This window comes from Megachile rotundata, chromosome 15 (genome assembly GCF_050947335.1).
Source record: "Megachile rotundata isolate GNS110a chromosome 15, iyMegRotu1, whole genome shotgun sequence".
Taxonomy (NCBI): Eukaryota; Metazoa; Arthropoda; class Insecta; order Hymenoptera; family Megachilidae; genus Megachile; species Megachile rotundata.
In genome coordinates this window covers 9,812,819-9,833,010 of record NC_134997.1, presented here as the reverse complement: position 1 = coordinate 9,833,010, position 20,192 = coordinate 9,812,819, and the positions used below count along the sequence as shown (strand labels likewise).

Below are 20,192 nucleotides of genomic sequence, written 5' to 3'. Positions count from 1 at the left end.
TATTCCACAATTTTTGTACATAATACTATGCAATTTTAGTGCATAATATTCCACAATTTTTGTATATAATATTATGCAATTTCAGTGCACAGAATTGTGCACCTTTTGTACATACGATTTTTAAAAGTGTGGCAAGGGGGATGTAAATGATAGTAATGTGATTAGCTTCCCCCCTGATCCAACAAGCTTTTTCCCTGATTTCATGGCTTTCGAAGAAAATCATCCCTCGTAGGCATTGACCCCTCGTTTCACTGGTGCTCTAAACACGAGAGTCAATTTGTAGGAACCGTTCGCTTTTACAGCGATCAAATTTTCACCTATAAAACCACTCTCCTCTAGATGTGGTTGTTGAAACGTACCTTAAGCGCAGAACACACTATTTCCATCATTGAAAAATTAAACAATTTTCTCAGACCAAAAAATATTACAATTCAGCATATACGAACTGATAAAAATAGTCGTTTAAAGTAACTTTAACGGTGAATACACAACACTACTTTCTACGTCCACCATACAACCCATCCCTCTATGTCCACAATCCATCTCTTACAACCAAGGTGCTTACATAAAAAAGCGATACACTTCATCCTCTACCGACCAGAAAATACACAATTTCAGACATTAAACAGAGAGCATTGTACAAGAGTATTTTTTGTGCTGGCCGTGCAACGAAAGAGAATTGAATGCCGTTGCGTTGCGTATGCGCGAAAGGGAGTGCGATTTCGATGAAGAGAGACGGCGATAAACCGAGGGTGGTAGACGGGGGTGGCGATCGTGGAAGAACAGAGGAAGACAGAGGGTGCGAACGGCGCAGAGATAGTCAGCCGACACGCGCGTCTGGCAACACACGTATAAAGGGTGGCGTCCCGATGCCTCGATCGTCATATCCCGCGTAGACGTCGAACTTCGCGACGCCCGGCGTCCACAGTCAAGCCTCGAACTCCTTCGGCTACGTGTCGGGTGAAAACGGAAAGGGAGAAGTACTGGACGGTTAATCGACTCCCGCAGGAGCCACTTTACTCTTCCGACGCTTTTCCAGCAACAGGTGAGCTGCATCTCTTTCTCGATAATCGCGATTTTCACGCTCGATCGCTTGGATGTGCAGCGAAATTTTGACGATATTATTTGACGGACGGAGAATTTTATTTCGGTGGATATTCAGATTTTTTGAAGTGGATTGGTGGAGGAGGAATTCTCTTTACTTATAGGGTTTGTAGAGTTTCTAGGGTTTTTAGGATTTTTAGAACTTTTAGAAATTGTAGAATTTTCAGAGTTCTTAGGGTTTATAGGGTTTTTAGAGTTTTTAGAATTTTTAGAATTTTTAGAGTTCTTAGGGTTTATAGAGTTTATTATAGGGTTTTTAGAGTTTTTAGGGTTTCTAGGGTTCATAGTGCTTATAGGGTTTATAGGGATTTTAGAGTTTTTAGGATTATAGGGTCCATAGTGTTTATAGGGTTTTTATGGTTTTTGGATTTTTAAGGTTTTTAGGGTTATAGGGTGATTATAGAATTTTTTGTGATTTTTGATTATAGGGATTTTGCAGGGTAGAATAAGAGGAATTCTATGTTAAATCATACATTAGATATTTTGGAGAATAGGGATTTTTATTTTGGGCAATAGTAATTTTCCTATTGCAGAATGATAGGAATTGTGAAGAATAATTTCTTTGTTGAATAGTAGAAATTTTTGATTGAGTAATAGGAACTTTTAGCGTGGAAATTGTTTGTACAACAATGTGAATTTTCTTTGTTAAATACTAGGGATTTTATTAGTGGAATAGGGATTTTTATTTTGGAAAATAGTAAGTGTATTTTTTATAAAATACTAGTGACATTTACAGTGAAACCCTAGGGATATTTATAATGAAACCTTAGAGATATTTATCATGAAACCCTAGGGATATTTACAATAAAACCCTAGGGATATTTACAATAAAACCCTAGAGATATTTTGCATAAAGTACCAGTAATGTTCCTCATGAAATACTAAGAATATTGTTCATGAAATTCTAGAAAAAGTCTCTATAAAATACTAGAAATTACAAAAAGTCCACCAAAAAATCTTCAACTTTTGAAATTTTTTTGCACTGAAAAAATTTGTTAAATAAAATTAATCATATAATATTCTATCAATAATATAAAGATTACTCCACTGAAATTTTGAGCTTGAACATATTAATAGCCAATAGCAAGTTATATAGAACCACTTTCTGTTTAACCATATCACAGAGCCCAGTGAAATTGAAAATGGCCGCCAATTTACTTAGCAAACTACCCAAATATTTGCAGATCAATGCAAGTTTAAAATGAATACTGTTTGATATCTATTAACCATTAACAAGAAAAGTAAAATTTAATAACATTCCTTTTTAGGGATTAATTTAGTTATTCCGTGTGCTTCATTCAGACGCATTTAAACAATCACGAAACTTCCCCGACATCATCCCACGAATTCACGAGGAATACGTCGGCTCGCATAACAACGGGAACATGAAACATTATGCTCCTTCATTTCTGGCTCTCCCATCCACTCACGTTTCCCTTTATAAAGTACACGGACTACCGTCGGAAAAGCGTTCAAAGAGCGGAATAATGAGAACGAAGCCAATGAATCGTCAGAATGCAACAAATGTCATTTATTACGATCGTTTACGAACATACGAAAGGTTAAGTAAAATGCCATTTCGAATCCTTATCTTCTTTCGTAGGCGGCAGGCTTTCAAATTTAAACGGTTGGATAGAGAAGTCAGAAAAAAACGAATGAATCGAGTTATTTTATGATCAAATAAAATGGAATATCTTTGCAAACTATTTTGTAAAATTGTTTTTTTAATCAAACTCGATTAAATTTGACGCGAGGGGAAATTTCATTTTTGCAATTTTGTTGTGTTATCAAAAATATGAGTTTTTATATTGGGAAGAATTTAATTGAATATCGTAAATTGCGAATGGTTTGATTCTCTGTTAAAATTTGGTAAATTTCAGTGTTTGCAAAGGGAGTTTTTGTCGAGGAATTTTGTTAAACTTATTTTTTAGAGATAGGGAATTTTTTGTAATTTGATCATTTTTAATAAATCAGTCATTTTTTTGTAATTTTATTATTCTCAATAAATCAGGCATTTTTTATAATCGAGATTTGGCAATAAATCAATCATTTTTGATAATCGATAATTGTCAATAAATCAGTCAATAAATAATACAAATTTTTGATGATCGATCATTCTCAATAAATCAATCATTTTTGATAATCGATAATTGTCAATAAATCAGTCAATAAATAATACAAATTTTTGATGATCGATCATTCTCAATAAATCAGTCATTTTTGATAATCGATCAGTCTCAATAAATTAGTAATTTTTTATAATCAATAATTGTCAGTAAATCAGCAATTTTTAATAATTGTCAAATATCAATGAATCAGTAATTTTTAATAATTGTCAAATATCAATGAATCAGTAATTTTTAATAATTGTCAAATATCAATAAATTAGTAATGTTTAATAATTATCAAATACCAATAAATAAGTAATTTTTAATAATTATCAAATATCAATAAATCAGTAATATTTAATAATTGTCAACTATCAATAAATCAATAATTTCTAATTATCAATAATCATCAATAAATCACTAACATTTTACATTTCCAAATATTCCCACAATTTCACTAACAATTCTCCACAACGCATAAATTCAGACAAAATTTCGCTGCAGAAAAAAAAAGGAAATAACCAGAAAGATTCTATATAAAAAAACTCATGAATATTACATTTCAAAAATTTTGTAATCAGTATGTAATCTAACACCCTACGCCGAAAGTTCATTTGTTCAAAAATTGTATTATTCGTGAATGCCGCTGGTGCAATTACTTCCGCCATATGTCACAGAGATCGCGCTTTTATTCAGGAAAATTTAATCAAAAGTGCAAACAATCAAATTACAATTAAACGACTGTAAACAGAATTTATCTTCACAACAATTTTCGCTGTCAAAAATACAAAATTGCGCGACGAGTTTTTAGAATCGTATCGACTGAACCTTCATTGTTTGTCAAAATGGCTGACGCTTTCGATCATCTAAATAATTCCAGCGTAACTGACGTTCGGAGAATTTATCGATTTCTATTTTTTTGTGGCGTAATTCGTATTGATTGGTGGTTTGGTGTAATAATAAAGGAAATTATTCCCTTTGTTGTCGGGAGATATCATCGTTAAATAACTCGAAATTTACCGTGATATGTTTGTGCATCGCTTTACGAGTAAAATTTAATGGAATCATTTATAGAATTATTTATTTATTTAAAATTAAATCAAAACATTCATGCACTGTTTTAAGATTGAATGATAATTTAAACATTTAAACATACAATTCTCTACTAGGTTCGGTTTTAGGTTTAATTCTAGGTTAGGATTTGTTCAAATGTTATAGGTTAGTTTATACCCATCCCTACATTCTCTCTACGATGACTTAAAAACTTGACTACTATAATTTTGTAAAATTATTGAACAATTTTGGAGAAGTTAACAAATTCTGGATGATCAAAAATTAAAAGTAATTTGAAACATATAAAACATACAAACATATGAACATATTTTAAAACATATGAAGCTTCAATGAACTTTCAGATAATATTAAACATTATTGGCGACAATTTCTCATGTTCGTGACTAAATTTTAATTTCAATACTATTCCTAAAAATTCTCCATATATAATAATAAATTTCCTCTTCCTTGCACAACAAGTTAATTAAAGAAAATTTTTGCAATATGCAAACTACATGTTTTACGATAATAAAAAATAAAAAATGTCTCAATTTAATTATATATAAAAATCCAATACATGATTGATTCTTTCACTACACTCTAATATGTAATTCTTATAAAATATTATAAAGTACCGTCACAATATTTTGTTCATTGCACCAAAGTCATTATTTTATTCAAATAATTTTTGCAACCCGAGAAGCAGAATTTAATAGCGATATCGAGTTGAACAGAAAAAGATTTTTAATTATCCGAAGTCAGTGAAAGTTTCGACTTTTCCTAAGTAATTTCTACGCGAGATCCAACGTCATATTTACGGGCGTTGTCGCGAGAGAATTGATATCAGAACTTCCGTTTCATCGAAGTTCCCAAGCGTACAAGTCGTCAGCTGCGATCCCCATCCTTGCCAGTCGTTTCTACGAAAAGCTTCTTCGCGAACCACAGACAAGCAGCCAAGTAATTGAAAGCTCTAGTAGGTAGAAGTTTGTCGATTGATATTTTCGTTTGTTTATTCATTTATCTTCATTGAATGCTATTTTAAGCATAGGATGTCTTAAGTACAGGGTGTTGCTGATGACTGTGGTCACATTTCACGTGCAGTATTTGGGATTCTTGGGAAATTCTTTTTTATAATAGGAAATTTTAGGATATTGGTCTTTAGGTTTAGGAGATATTGTCATTTTTGAGCATTTTCAAATTTTAGAATTTTTTAATTATTATCAAGTTTTTGGTTTTTGTAAATTGCAAATTTTTGAATTGATAGACTTCCAAAGTTCTAAATTTCCAAATCCCCAAATTCCCTAAATTTCACAAATTTCTCAAATTCCTTAAATTTCTCAAATTCCTCAAATTCCCCAAATTCCCCAAACTCTCCTAATTCTCCAAATTCCTCAAATTTCCTAAATTTCCCAAATACCCTAAATTTCACAAATTTCTCAAATTCCTTAAATTCCACAAATTCTCTAAATTCTCCAAATTCCCCAAATTCCCCAAATTTCTCAAGTTCTCCGAATCCTCCAAATCTCCCAAATTTCCTAAATTCCCCAAATTCCATAAATTTCACAAATTCTCTAAATTCTCCAAAATCCCCAAATTCACTAAATTTCACAAATTCTCCAAATTCTCCAAATTCTCCAAATTCTCCAAATTCTCCAAATTCCCCAAATCCTCGAAATTTTCCAAATTTCCCTAATCCTCAAAATTGCCCAGATCTCCCAAATTTCCTAAATCCCCCAAACTCCCCAAATTCCCCAAATTTCCCAAATTCCCCAAATCCCCTAAATCTCCTAAATCTCCCAAATTCCCCAAATCTCCTAAATCTCCTAAATCTCTCAAATTCCCTAAATTCCCCAAATCTCCCAAATTCCCCAAATCCCCAACCTCCCAAGTTTCCCAAGTTTAAAAACCGAGTGAAAAAAGACCGTCAACGTGTCTCCGCAAAAATGAAACGCAAATTGATGCAATAACAACAGCACGGAATAAAAGTAGAATTGTGAATACGATAACACCGCGGAGAGCAATAGTCAGAATATTGGAGCAGAAGCATACGATCGGAAAAATATTGAAGAGATACTGTAAGTACGACGCATTTCATATCGGAGTATAACCAGCTCCTCTCGGATGATCAGGATGCATCGGTGTCACGGAACAAAATCCCCGAAGAGAAGTGTGACGTGCACTCAGCTCGAAACTGGGAGATTTATAAATGTCACGGTATAAATTCCCTGTGACATCCGGAAAAATCTGTGGATTGAACAACTTTTACCGGGCGATGGATATCGAAAACTTGAAATTAATTGCTACAGTCGATGAGTGTCGATGTTTTCAGTAGCGGGAGTCAACGTTCGGTCGGGCTTTGTTGGTTGTTAATAGCGAAAAGGGGTTTAAATTATTTTTTGGTAAAGCAATTATTTTTTTGTATGAAAAGGAAGGATATTCTTTTGTATATCGTGCTAGGTTTTTTTAAGGAAGTTATAGGATAATTATTGTAGAATTATAATTCTAGTTTCTGCGTATAATTATTGTGTGCAGAACCGAAGTAGTATAAGTCAACGATAGAAGTGGAATTAGTGATCATCCCTTCTAGCTTATTATAACAAAATGAAGGTCTCATATAATTTCCATAGAAATAAATTCCATGTGGTACTCTCAGTATATTACTACAGTTTTTGGACGTTATTTAAAATTGTAATTATATCACAGTAGTATAAGTCAACGGTAGAAGCGAAATTAATGATCATCCCTTCTAGCTTATTATAACAAAATGAAGGTTTCATATAATTTCCATAGAAATAAATTTTATGTGGTATTCTCAGTATATTACTACAGTTTTTGGAGGTTATTTAAAATTGTAATTATATCACAGTAGTATAAGTCAACGATAGAAGTGGAAATAGTACATCCCTTACTGTTTGTTGTAGTCAAATCAAGTTTCATTAATTTTTTAAAAATTAATCATTAGTGTTTAAGTATTTTTATTTAAGCAAAAATAATTTTAGCAATATTCAGAACTCTCAAAATTGTGCACAATCGAAATTCTCAGGAAATTAGAATGTTTCAAACTTCTGAATGAAAATTAAGATCTTCCAGTGTTCAAACAACACAAAATTAAATTCTTTCAATGTTCAGACAATTCAAAATTGAAATCTTCCAATCTTCGACCACCACAAAATTAAAATTTTCTAATTTAAAATTATTATAAAATTAAAATCTTCCAATCTTCAATCACCTCAAAATTAAAATCTTCCAATCTTCAATCACCCCAAAATAAAATTCTTCCATCTTTCAATCACCCCAAAATAAAAATTTTCCCATCTTCAACCACCCCAAAATAAAATTCTTCCATCCTTCCATCACCCCAAAATAAAACTCTTCCAATCTTCAACCACCCCAAAATAAAAATCTTCCAATCTTCAATCACCCCAAAATAACAATCTTTTAATCTTCAATCACCCCAAAATAAAATTCTTCCACCCTTCAACCACCTCAAAATTAAAATCTTCCAATCTCCAATCACCCCAAATTAAAATTCTTCCATCCTTCAATCACCCCAAAGTAAAATTCTTCCACCCTTCAACCACCTCAAAATAAAAATCTTCCAATCTTCAACCACCCCAAAATAAAATTCTTCCCTCCTTCAACCACCCCAAAATAAAATTCTTCCATCCTTCACCCACCCCAAAATAAAATTCTTCCACCCTTCAACCACCCCAAAATAAAAATCTCCCAATCTTCAACCACCCCAAAATAAAAATCTTCCACTCTTCAACCACCCAAAAATAAAAATCTTCCACTCTCCAACCACCCAAAAATAAAAATCTCCCAATCTTCAACCACCACAAAATTAAAACCTCCTAACCTCCAACCCCCTCAAACTCCTAACCTTCCAATCTCCAACCGCCCCAAAATTCGACTTTTCCCCAAAATTAAAAACGAAGAACGAAAACCTCTAATACTCGTGGCAACATCAGCACCCAATACGCATATTACAGAACCTGATGAAACAGTGACGCTGTATGAAGGCGTATCATTAAAACGTCAGCTAGGTTTGCTGATTAGCCGACTTTCGCGCAAAAGAATGCACGATCCGTGGCAACAGCCGAGTGATGCTTTATAAGCTGGAAAAAAGGTTCGGTAATAAACGTGGCTCTAATAACTTCGTCATCCCTGTGTTTCTCTTCCACTCTTCTTTGTTCGGTTATCAGTCCCACCGAAACTACTCGAGCACACGCGTCACAGCTCGTTATTTCTGGTAAATTTGTTGTGCCACTCGAATTACGTAGAATCATTTATGTCGCTGTTTATCGCCGTCTTATGGTGTATTTCGGGAGTAATGTTCGATTTGATGGTATAAAGAGAAAATTAGTTGTGATATAGCAAATTAGACGTTAAGATAAAAAGAACTTTAAGGTAAAAAGAAATGTATGAGATATTTTACTGATACTGAACTAGTTATTTATGAAAGTATGTAGTTTTTTGTAATTTTTAAATGTATGAATTTGTTCAAATGAGATTTCATGACTGAAAAGTATCACGAAAGGGCACTTGTGGCACGTCATTTTAAAGCTTAAGGTCTAATGAAAACTGCTGTGTAGGCGCACCGTAGATACTCATAACACAAAATGGCCGGTGGCGCGATATAGCAAGTAATGAGCAATTTGGAAATGTTCATAATTGTAAAATATATAAAGACACATTTGAAAATTCATGACTGAAAAGTATCACGAAATGGCACTTATGATACATCATTTTGAAGCTTAAGGTCTAATGAAAACTGCTGTGTAGGCGCACCGTAGATACTCATAACACAAAATGGCCGGTGGCGCGATATAGCAAGTAATGAGCAATTTCGAAATGTTCATGGTTGTAAAATATATAAAGACACATTTGCAAATTCATGACAGAAAAGTATCACTAAATGGCACTTATGATACATCAAATTAAAGTTCAGTGTTTATCGAAAACAGCTGCATAAGCGCTTCATGCATATTCATACCTCAAAATGGCCGGTGGCTTAATAAAGCAAATAATGAACGATTTCGAAGTGTGTATAGTTTCGAAATGTATCAATACACTTGCAAATTCATGACAGAAAAGTATCACGAAATGGTACTTATGATACATCAAATTAAAGCTCAGTGTTTATCGAAAACAGCTGCATAAGCGCTTCATACATATTCATACTTGAAAATGGCCGGTGGGTTAATAAAGCAAACAATGAACAATTTCGAAGTGTATATAGTTTCGAAATGTATCAATACACTTGCAAATTCATGACAGAAAAGTATCACGAAATGGCACTTATGATACATCAATTTAAAGCTTGAAATCCAATAAAAATAGCTATGCAAATGTTTCACAATTTAAACACAAAATACATAACAATTTTAAAACAAAATGACCGACGATGCAGCAAACGACTAACCACGACACGTGTACAAATGATCAATAAACAAATATCAAAACTCAAATATCTGAAAATAACAAAATAATGTATATTACAACCTAAAAAATGTACAACCAATCAAGTAACTCACCTTTCAAACACTTAATATAAAAAAGAAGAGTATAACATTCCACCTTAAAAACAAATACAAAATTAGACGAATCCATCCACAATCGAATTCCTCGATCGAATTACTCCATTCGTACTTCCGACAAACCGCAAAGTGGAGGGTGACTCGATTATCGGTGGTCAGAATCCCTTTTGAAACGCAAAGTTGCTGTTGTTACGATTACGATCGATTTCATCGAGGTTTCGCGAACAGGTATCCGAACTCCGTGGTCCGGAAACGAGATTAACGTCACTTCCACATACTCCTTACTCAAGGGAGAGGTGAAACGTGCCCCATGGCGTGAAATTAAACCTCGTTAGGTATCCTTGGTGTTTCGACGCCTTTTACGAGGCTGTCCTGCTTTCGGTGGATAACTTCGTTCATTACCTATCTATTTCCTGTAATCATTTCGTGCAAACATCATTTACTGAAGCTTCATCACGATGTCTACTCGATTGTTATTATATAACATGATCACTAGAATAGTACATACGTACATTAGTGCACTGACACAATTCACACACGGGGAATTCTATATATGTTTTACATTTTTATGCATGGTACCAGTGCATTACATTTACAAACATGGTAATTTGCAACTTATACACTTGCATTGGATTCTCTATGCGATTTTTAATGAATTGCATTCTCTATAAATGAAATTGAACACGTTAGATTTTGGTGCATCGAATTCATCTCGTGTTGGATTCTGTGCGCGTCACATTTGGAACGCGCTGTATTCTCCAGGCAATATATTAGTCACGCTTCTAATTTGTAATATGCTAGATTTCCAGGCGTTGAACTTGTCACGCATCGAATTTGCAACGCACTGTCTTTTCCACGCGTCGAATTTGTAACGCGTTGTATTCTCCACGCGTCGAATTTGTAATGCGTTGTATCCTCCATGCGTTAAATTTCCACGCGTCGAATTTGCAACGCGCTGTATTCTCCTCGCGTCGAATTTGTAACGCGTTGTATTCTCCACGCGTCGAATTTGTAACGCGTTGTATCCTCCATGCGTTAAATTTCCACGCGTCGAATTTGCAACGCGCTGTATTCTCCACGCGTCGAATTTGTAACGCGTTGTATTCTCTACGCGTCGAATTTGTAATGCGTTGTATACTCCACGCGTCGAATTTGGAACGCGCTAATAAAAAATTCAAGTATATAATACTAATTTTTTATCAAATTAGAGAGTACACTTGATTTACTATACCTTACCATAGTACCCACTTACCCTATATTAAAACTGTAAAATAATTTCAAACTCCTTCCCCAAAGTTTCCATGTAGTATTATTTCATTGAGTATAAGAAATTCCTTAAGTACTTTAGAGAGAACTTTCTCGCAAAGAACCCGGTAATCTTCCTTGAGAAATGGATTGCTTCTTTACACCGGAAGTTCTTTAATCCTTCAAAATTGTTATGAGATTTTCGAAGTTATTGTTGAGTCTTTAAGTCACGAGTGTTCTCTTTTATATCGTAATATGTATACAAACTTTAATATCTCAAATGAAGCGTTTTAATTACTGTGAATTATGTATTTACTAAGTCTGCCTTAACCTCAAAACTTGCACAAAGATTCAATAAAGTCAGCCGTAACCTCAAAACTTGTCTACATTATAAATTGAATAATAATCCACACAATTTCTTATTGTAATAGTAATCGATTATTGTAATAGTAAGTTATTCGTCATACACGTATCGTTAAGACTCATTCCAAGCTTGAATTTACCTAATTCTCATAAATATTGTAAATACTGTAAAACATATTTATTATTAAAAAATTTAGAAATGAAAGTTGCAATACCCTTATCACCCCAATTCACCCTAAATTATTCTCCGATTATACAAAATTATTCAATATAAAATATCGACAGCTTCTATACCCACCCCGGAATAAAAAATCCTCGACCTTCAACCCCATCCAAAATTTGCAAACCCGCTTCCGTATTATCGAACTCGTGACCGTCAATGCTTTCACGGATTTAAAATTCCCCACAAAAAGAAGATAATAATAATTTATCGAAAGACGATTGATTTTCTGGCCGCGTCAGGACGTCTGTTTCTATATACTCCTTGACCGGAAATGAGATTAACACAGCCCTCGGCTATCCCTTCGAATCGTTAATGAAATTTTAAGCTGTTCTATGTGTCACCCTTGTTGACCAACGCCCACGTTACCCTTCTTCTTCTTTCTCTTCTCATCGTTAATGAGATTGAATGTTCTCGATGATGGGAAATGGAGAAGTTGCCTCGAGAGCTCCAACAATTTCTTCCTCTTCCGGTCGAAAAACTCCCTCTATTTTGCCAGCATTTTTGGTCCCCGTTGGAGGGATTGGATTCTATACTTCAATCTTGGGGGTAATATGGTGTGGTGACGTCATCAGTCATGTCATAACGTGGGAATATTTATCATGCGAGAGTATATATTCGGGGTATAAGATTGGAATATTTAATACGTGAAAGTATGGGGAACACTAGTACATATGTGCAAACTTCATATGTGGAGGAACATACATATATAAATTCACATATGTGAATTTCATATACATGAAATGAATAATGAAGAATGAATTTCATTCGAGCAATTTATATGTACATAATGTAAAATAAAAATGAAATAATACTAATAAAAAAATAACAATGTAAATTACTTCATTATAAAATGTTAAATAATTCATGTTTCATATGTGGAATATCAAATTTCATATGTGGAAAATAATTTCATATGTGCAAACTTCATATGTGGAGGAACATATACATATATAAATTCACATATGCAAATTTTACATACATGAAATGAATAATGAAGAATGAATTTCATATATATGTAATGTAAAATAAAAATGAAATAATACTAATAAAAAAATAACAATATAAATTATTTTATTATAAAATGTTAAATAATTCATATTTCATATGTGGAATATCAAATTTCATATGTGGAAAATAATTTCATATGTGCAAACTTCATATGTGGAGGAACATATACATATATAAATTCACATATGTGAATTTCGTATACATGAAATGAATTTTGATGTACGAATTTCATTCGAGCAATTTATATGTACATAATGTAAAATAAAAATGAAATAGTACTAATAAAAAAATAACAATATAAATCACTTTATTATAAAATGTTAAATAATTAAAGTCTTCCCAATTTTTGATTTATTTAAAAATTACTCCTCAATTATCAACTACCAAAAAAGCTACCCTTAACAACTTTAATTACAATTTTTACAACCTAACTTAACATAATTACAATTTATAAATATAACAGTTTTTAATCAGAATTAAATGCAAAACTAAACTATCGCACTCACAAATAAGAAATTTAATAAATTATTATTAGTTTATCAAATTGTCTCATTGAACGAAAAAATGTTAGTTTCAAAATAAGATTCAGTATCGCAACAGGTGTCGCTCGCTCTGTAATTTATTTTTAAATTATATCACAGCAGCTCGTATACTTATTTCCAGTGCAATATCAATTCCCAGTAAATTCCGCCATGCTAATCCGGCAGGGTGAATTAAGTTAAAGAGTAAATTTCTGTTCTCTCTCGTTATCGTTGTCTCTTCAGACTTCTGGGAAAGGTGGTAAACGATCGACCCGTTTCGTGAAATTCTAAATCCCTTGGCTAAGCAGCTTATCATTTCTCGCGATTTGCGTGGAAGTTGGGGTCATTGAACTGAAAACCTTGACGAGGTATTGAAAAGAGTCGATCGGTGACATAAAAGGAGGGAAAGCATCTGACAAGCTTTTTGCAACTCATTTTAGATGGGACATTAATCATAGGGAATTCTGGTTTCGTTTGGTAAAAGATTTGTTAAATTTTTGAATTTTGTATTTTGGAGATTTTTTAATTTTTAAACTTGCGAGATTTTAACTTGTGAGATTTTTAATTAGCAAAGCAAATTTTTCTAGTTTAATAATTTAGGAATTCGGTTCAAGTTACCAAATTTCGAAAATTTTGAATTCTTGAATTTGTTAATATGTGAATTTTTGTATTTAAAATTTTGAGGATGTATGTTGCAAATTTTGAAATTTTCGAGTTTCAGAATTTTCATATACCTGTTTCACAATACCAATATTTCCAAATATTTAAAATTCCAAATTTCTAAATTTCTAATTACTTAAATTTCCAAATACCTAAATTTCCAAATTTCCAAATTTCTAATTACCTAAATTTCCAAATACCTAAATTTCCAAATTCCCAAATTTCCAAAATTTAATTACCTAAATTTCCAAAATTTCTAAATTCGCAAATACCTGAATTTCCAGATATCTAAAATTCCAAATTTCTAAATTTCTAATTACTTAAATTTCCAAATACCTAAATTTCCAAATTCTCAAATTTCCAAAATTCCTAAATTTCTAATTACCTAAATTACCAAATACCTAAATCTCCAAATTTCTAAATTTTTAATTACTTAAATTTCCAAATTCCCAAATTTCCAAATTTCTAAATTTCTAAATACCTAAATTTCCAAATACCTAAATTTCCAAAATTCTTAAATTTCTAATTACCTAAATTACCAAATACCTAAATTTCCAAATTTCTAAATTTCTAAATTTCTAAATTTCCAAATTCTCAAATTTCCAAAATTCCTAAATTTCTAATTATCTAAATTACCAAATACCTACATTTCCAAATTTCAAAATTTCTAATTACTTAAATTACCAAATATCTAAATTTTCAAATTTCTAAATTTCTAATTACTTAAATTTCCAAATACCTAAATTTCCAAATTCCCAAATTTCCAAATTCCCAAATTTCCAAATTCCCAAATTTCCAAATTTCCAAATTCCCAAATTTCCAAATACCTAAATTTCCAAATTCCCAAATTTCTAAATACCTAAATCTGCAAATACCTAAATTTCCAAATTCCAAATAAAATGATGACTTAAACCACCCCTAATTTTGCTTGAGCCACCTTGTACTTTCACCAAAATCCACAAAAGAAAATAGCACAAACTCAACGCAGCAGTCTGCACTTCATCTAAAAATAATTTCTCATTAAACAAAATATATCAACCTCCTTAAACAATTAAAATTTTGTCTCAATACACTAAGAAAGTGATATTGAAGACAAAGGTACTACAATAGAATTCGACCCTTGTTAATCTGTCGAGCATTCGAAGACCACTAAACGTCCACGCATCTACTGGAAACCGCGATCCTGTGAACGTTTAATATTTCACGCGGAAATCCATTGAATCCTCGGTGGTTTCTCGTTTTACCATTCTCGAATATTAACAAGCATTTCACTGATGTCCAAACCAAATCCGTTTAACAGAATCGGAGATCTCCAGATTAATTATGCCAAGACCCGCGCTACCCGAAGAAAATTAATTGGATCTGTAAATCAGATCGTACTTTCAAAAATACTAAATTTTAATAAACGACGCAGTTTGTTAAGTTAAGACGCGTAGGAGAAACGTTTCTTGCAGGTCCGTGTACCTCGCGTTTGTTAAACGCGTAAACAAAGCGAATATATTAGAAAACATAAATTGTGGTTGAGCCAGCAACTGAAGCCTTTAACAGCATCGTTTAACCGAGCATTTCATTTCTTGCGAGCTGGCTGAGAAATTAAATCGGCCCCGATTTAAAGTGGCAATTTCGACCGGGAAAACTACGATACATGTTTGCTGGCCTCATCTCGTTCAATTTGTAGAATTTACGATCGTAGCTTCCGTTTAAAAGTTTCTAGTCATTTACTATCTTCTAATCGCTCAATAAAGCTACCGTGCTCTTGCAACGTAAAAATATCGTTAAATTTATGAGAATTTTTTGGGAAACGTTATTAATTCGAAAATACAGACTTTATAGTAGAAGTCAGCTTTGAGGTATAATAACAATTTAGGTATAAATATAAGTTATTTTTATGGATAAATTGTATTAAATATACGGTGTAAACGGTTTAAGAAATTTTGATGCACCGAACCGACTAAGCGGAAGGGTTTTTCTCTCATAACTTTGTATGCAGTCGTCATACGAAGAAATGTTATAGACAAGAATTATTCGTATTGATGAGAGCTTTAAAACGGTGTATAGTTTGTAGAGAAACTCCATTTGGATTCGTTGATACGAAATTTATTAACCGAACCGACTATGCGGAAGGGTTTTTCTTTCGTAACTTTGTATGCAGTTGTCATACGAAGAATTTTTATAGACAAGAATTATTCGTATTGATGAGAGCTTTAAAACGGTATATAGTTTGTAGAGAAACTCCATTTGGATTCGTTGATACGAAATTTATTAACCGAACCGACTATGCGGAAGGGTTTTTCTCTCATAACTTTGTATGCAGTCGTCATACGAAGAATTTTCATGGACAGGAATTATTCGTATGGACAAGACCTTTAAAACGGTGTATAGTTTGTGGAGAAATTCCTACTAGACTTGTTGCTACGAAATTTGTTCACCGAACCGACTCTGCGTAAGCGTTTTTATTCTATAACTATTAACTCAATCATGACACGAAGAATTGTCGTAGACAAAAATTATTCGCATTAAAAATACCTTTAAAACGGTATATAGTTTGTAGAGATATTCCATCTAGATTCGCTGATACGAAATTTATTGACCAAACCGACTATGCGGAAGGGTTTCTCCCTCATAACTTTTTATGCAGTCGTCATACGAAGAATTTTCATAGACAAAAATTATTCGCACTAACGAGAGCTTTAAAACGGTATATAGTTTGTAGAGAAACTCCATCTAGATTTGTAGCTGCAAAGAGATTCTAATTGCAAAGTTTAATAATCAAGCGATAATGCCAATAGCAGTGATACTGTCTGTTAACGGACGACTTTGTTTAATTGAACCGACTCGTTTCAAACATTGCAATCGAAACTTTTCTCTGTTTAGCTGAATCGGGGAACTCGGTTCGACAGATTAGTATCGCGAAAGCAATTTTCTCGTGAACTTTCGAACTCAATTCAGAACCGTGAAACCAATTGTCGATGTCCGGTTATATATTTTCCACACCGTTCATCCTTTTTTTGATTAATCGTAATATTCTACAAATATTACATTTAAATTTTTATACAATACAAATTATTCAAAAATTAAATTTAATTAATTTTATTTCAAATGAAAGTTTTAAAAAATTAAACGTTTGGTAATTTTACTTTAGAAATTATAGGTTTGTTAGCTTATAAGAATTGAATTGTTAATAATTTGCAGTTTTAACAATAGCTTTCTTTTCAGTGCGATATATGAAGAGAAACATGGATACAAGAACGAGTTTAATAACCACGAGCGTGGCTGTTCTGTACGTGGTGGGAATGGTCGGAATGTCGGTCGCCGCGGTCGAAGAAACCCCTTCTTCTTCAATGAACGTACAACCCTATAATACAATGTTGAATTCAGTGGGTTTCGACGATCCAATTCCTGACAAAAGAGCGTACACTTACGTCTCTGAATACAAAAGGCTACCAGTTTATAACTTCGGTATTGGAAAACGGTGGGCTGATAACAGCGACGATAAAGTAAGCAAGAAATGTTGATTTCCATTTTACATTTACATACTTCGGCTTAAACTTTATTCCTTCAATTATTATGGACAACTTTTAATTCACTGAAATAAATTAATTATTTGTTCAAATGGAGATTTATTAATTTATTCAAATTGAGATCATTTATTAATTTGTTCAAATTGATATCATTTATTAATTTGTTTTGATTCATTTAATTGCTAAAATTTAATAGATTCTGCACTATATTGTTTAGTTTTGGAGGTCTCAAGTTTTTAAAAATTGGGGACAATGAAAGTTGAGATGAGGCGCCGCCATTTTGTCAGACGCCGCCATCTTGAATGCATTACATTGTCAAGAACTACGATATATTAATATTTTCTTTTTAATATCGACTATTTAGTTTAATTCCTCTATAATTTAGCTTTTCTTGCAATTTTTTGATCTGGAAATTGTCCTCAAGCTTGAAATATTGAAACAGAGATTAGAAACTGCAATTTAAAGGCACCGCCATTTTGTGAACGCAGCGTCCATCTTGAATGCACTAAACTCTCAAGAACTATTACATTATTATAGTATTTATTTCAATATCTACTATTTAATTTAATTTCTCTATAATTTTAAAAACATTTCTTGCAATTTTTTAATTCTAAAATTGTCTTCAAGCTTGAAATATTGAAACAGAGATTAGAAACTGCAATTTAAAGGCACCGCCATTTTGTGAACGCAGCGTCCATCTTGAATGCACTAAATTCTCAAGAACTATTACATTATTATATTATTTATTTCTATATCTACTATTTAATTTAATTTCTCTATAATTTCAAAAGCTTTCCTTGCAATTTTTTAATCTTAAAATTGTCCCCAAGCTTGAAATATTGAAAGATGTATTCAAAACTCCAATTTTAAAAACGCCGCCATTTTGTGGACGTAGCGGCCATCTTGAACACACCAAACTCTAGAGAACTACTTCAATTAACTATTATAGTTAATGAACTGTCATTTAATGAATAATAATTTAAGAACCATCATTTACTTTAATGTCTCTATAATTTTAAAAACTTTTCAGTCCTAAAACTTTTAATTCAAAAATTGTTCTAAAACCTGAAATATTGAAATAGGGACCAAAAACTAATTTTCCAATGGTTCTCCATAACCTATAATCCATGTAAAACTAAATTCAGCAAAATTATAAAATTTTTAAAACTTGAAAAACTCCTTCTCCCAAATTTTTAAAATTCGAAAGAATCCTAACCCAACCTAAATCCCCAAAAGTCACCATAATTTTTCAACTGTTCCAGAGAGGTCGTCCCTACTCCTTCGGCTTAGGAAAGCGTCTAAAACAATACAGTTTCGGTCTGGGAAAGCGAAGCGACAACACCGACTACCCTATCCGACTAAATCTCGACTACCTCCCCGTCGACGGCTTAACCTTGCACTCCCAAGAAAACGTAGACGATTTCCTCGAAGAGAAACGCAACAGGCAGCCGTACAGCTTCGGTCTGGGTAAAAGAGGGGTGCACTACGCGTCTGGACAATCGGTGGCCACCGGAAAACGACCGAACGACGTTTTCAGCCAGAGATACCACTTCGGTCTGGGGAAAAGGATGTCGGAGGACGAGGAGGACATGCAATAGGACCTCTAGGTCCGAACACCTCGGTCGATCGAACTCGATCTTGTAAACGCTCGGAAAAGTAGCTCTCCATCTCGATGTCGCACAGAGTTTTATTGTCAGATAAAAGTATATCGATAACAATAAAGAACAAGTTTTGAAGTTTCCTCCTTCCTGAATTCTTCTTTCTTTTTTTGTTGTTCTTGCGATTTTTTTTTGTTTTGCCTCTGCGGTTTTTTGGGGACCTTTGTGAGATCTACTGTGGTTTTGTGGAGGGTGAGAAGTTTGGAGTTTTTGGATGGTGAGAAGTTTTAAGGTTTTCTTTTGGGGGAAAATTCTTGAGGGGGTTTGAATTTCTTCGAGGGTGGGATTTGATGGATTTTGTGTGGTTTCTTTGTTTTTTGAAGGAAGGCTGCGGAATTTAATTACAAGGCTGGGAATTAAGCTTATGTTTTCTTCTTTTAGGTTATGAAGGTTTCTTTGTCTTCCTTTTTCACAGCTTTTGCTCTTTTATTAGGAATTTGAAGAAATTTCTTTTGGGGTCTGATAGATCTATTTTGTAGAGAAATTTCTTCAGTTTCTAAATGATATTGCAAGGCTGGGAATTTGGGAATTAAATTTAAATGTGTTTTCTTCTTTTAGGTTATGAAGATTTCTTTGCCTTCCTTTTTCACAGCTTTTGCTCTTTTATTAGGAATTTGAAGAAATTTCTTTCGGGGTCTGATAAATCTATTTTGTAGCGAAGTTTCTTCAGTTTCAGTTTCAATTGCAAGGCTGGGAATTTGGGAATTAAATTTAAATGTGTTTTGTTCTTTTAGGTTATGAAGATTTCTTTGTCTTCCTTTTTCGCAGCTTTTGCTCTTTTATTAAAAATTTGAAGAAGTTTATTTTGGGATCTGATAGATCTATTTTTTAAAGAAGCTTCTTGATTTTTTAATTAATATTGCAAGGCTGGGAATTTGGGAATTAAATTTAAATGTGTTTTCTTCTTCTAGGTTATGAAGGTTTCTTTGCCTTCCTTTTTCGCAGCCTTTGCTCTTTTATTAGAAATTTGAAGAAGTTTATTTTGGGATCTGATAGATCTATTTTTTAAAGAAGCTTCTTCATTTTTTAATTAATATTGCAGAGCTGGGAATTTGGGAATTAAATTTAAATGTGTTTTCTTCTTTCAGGTTATAAAGTTTGTTTCTTTGTTTCTCTCTCTCTATTTTTCTAATTATAATCGATGTCTTCAAAAGAAATTTTGAAAAGTTTGAATTCTAATCTCTTCCT

The 20,192-nt window shown here is 32.8% G+C and overlaps 1 protein-coding gene across 1 annotated transcript; it reads left to right on the top strand.

Annotated features, from left to right (window-relative positions):
* Positions 1–876: 876 nt before the first annotated feature.
* On the top strand, positions 877–19,087 carry Apime-ASTA (allatostatin A). Its single transcript, XM_003703656.3, has 3 exons — positions 877–1,045; positions 17,042–17,322; positions 18,609–19,087. The coding sequence occupies exons 2-3, from the start codon at positions 17,050–17,052 to the stop codon at positions 18,942–18,944; spliced, it is 609 nt and encodes a 202-aa protein (XP_003703704.2). The 5' UTR covers positions 877–1,045; positions 17,042–17,049; the 3' UTR covers positions 18,945–19,087.
* The last annotated feature ends 1,105 nt before the right edge of the window (positions 19,088–20,192 follow it).

What these genes read in the sequence shown, in the direction of transcription:
- Apime-ASTA (XM_003703656.3), top strand. Translation starts at nt 17,050, where the DNA reads ATGAAGAGAAACATGGATACAAGAACGAGTTTAATAACCACGAGCGTG. An exon ending in CTGATAACAGCGACGATAAA is followed by an intron (nt 17,323 to 18,608) that starts GTAAGCAAGAAA and finishes CAACTGTTCCAG; the next exon opens with AGAGGTCGTCCCTACTCCTT.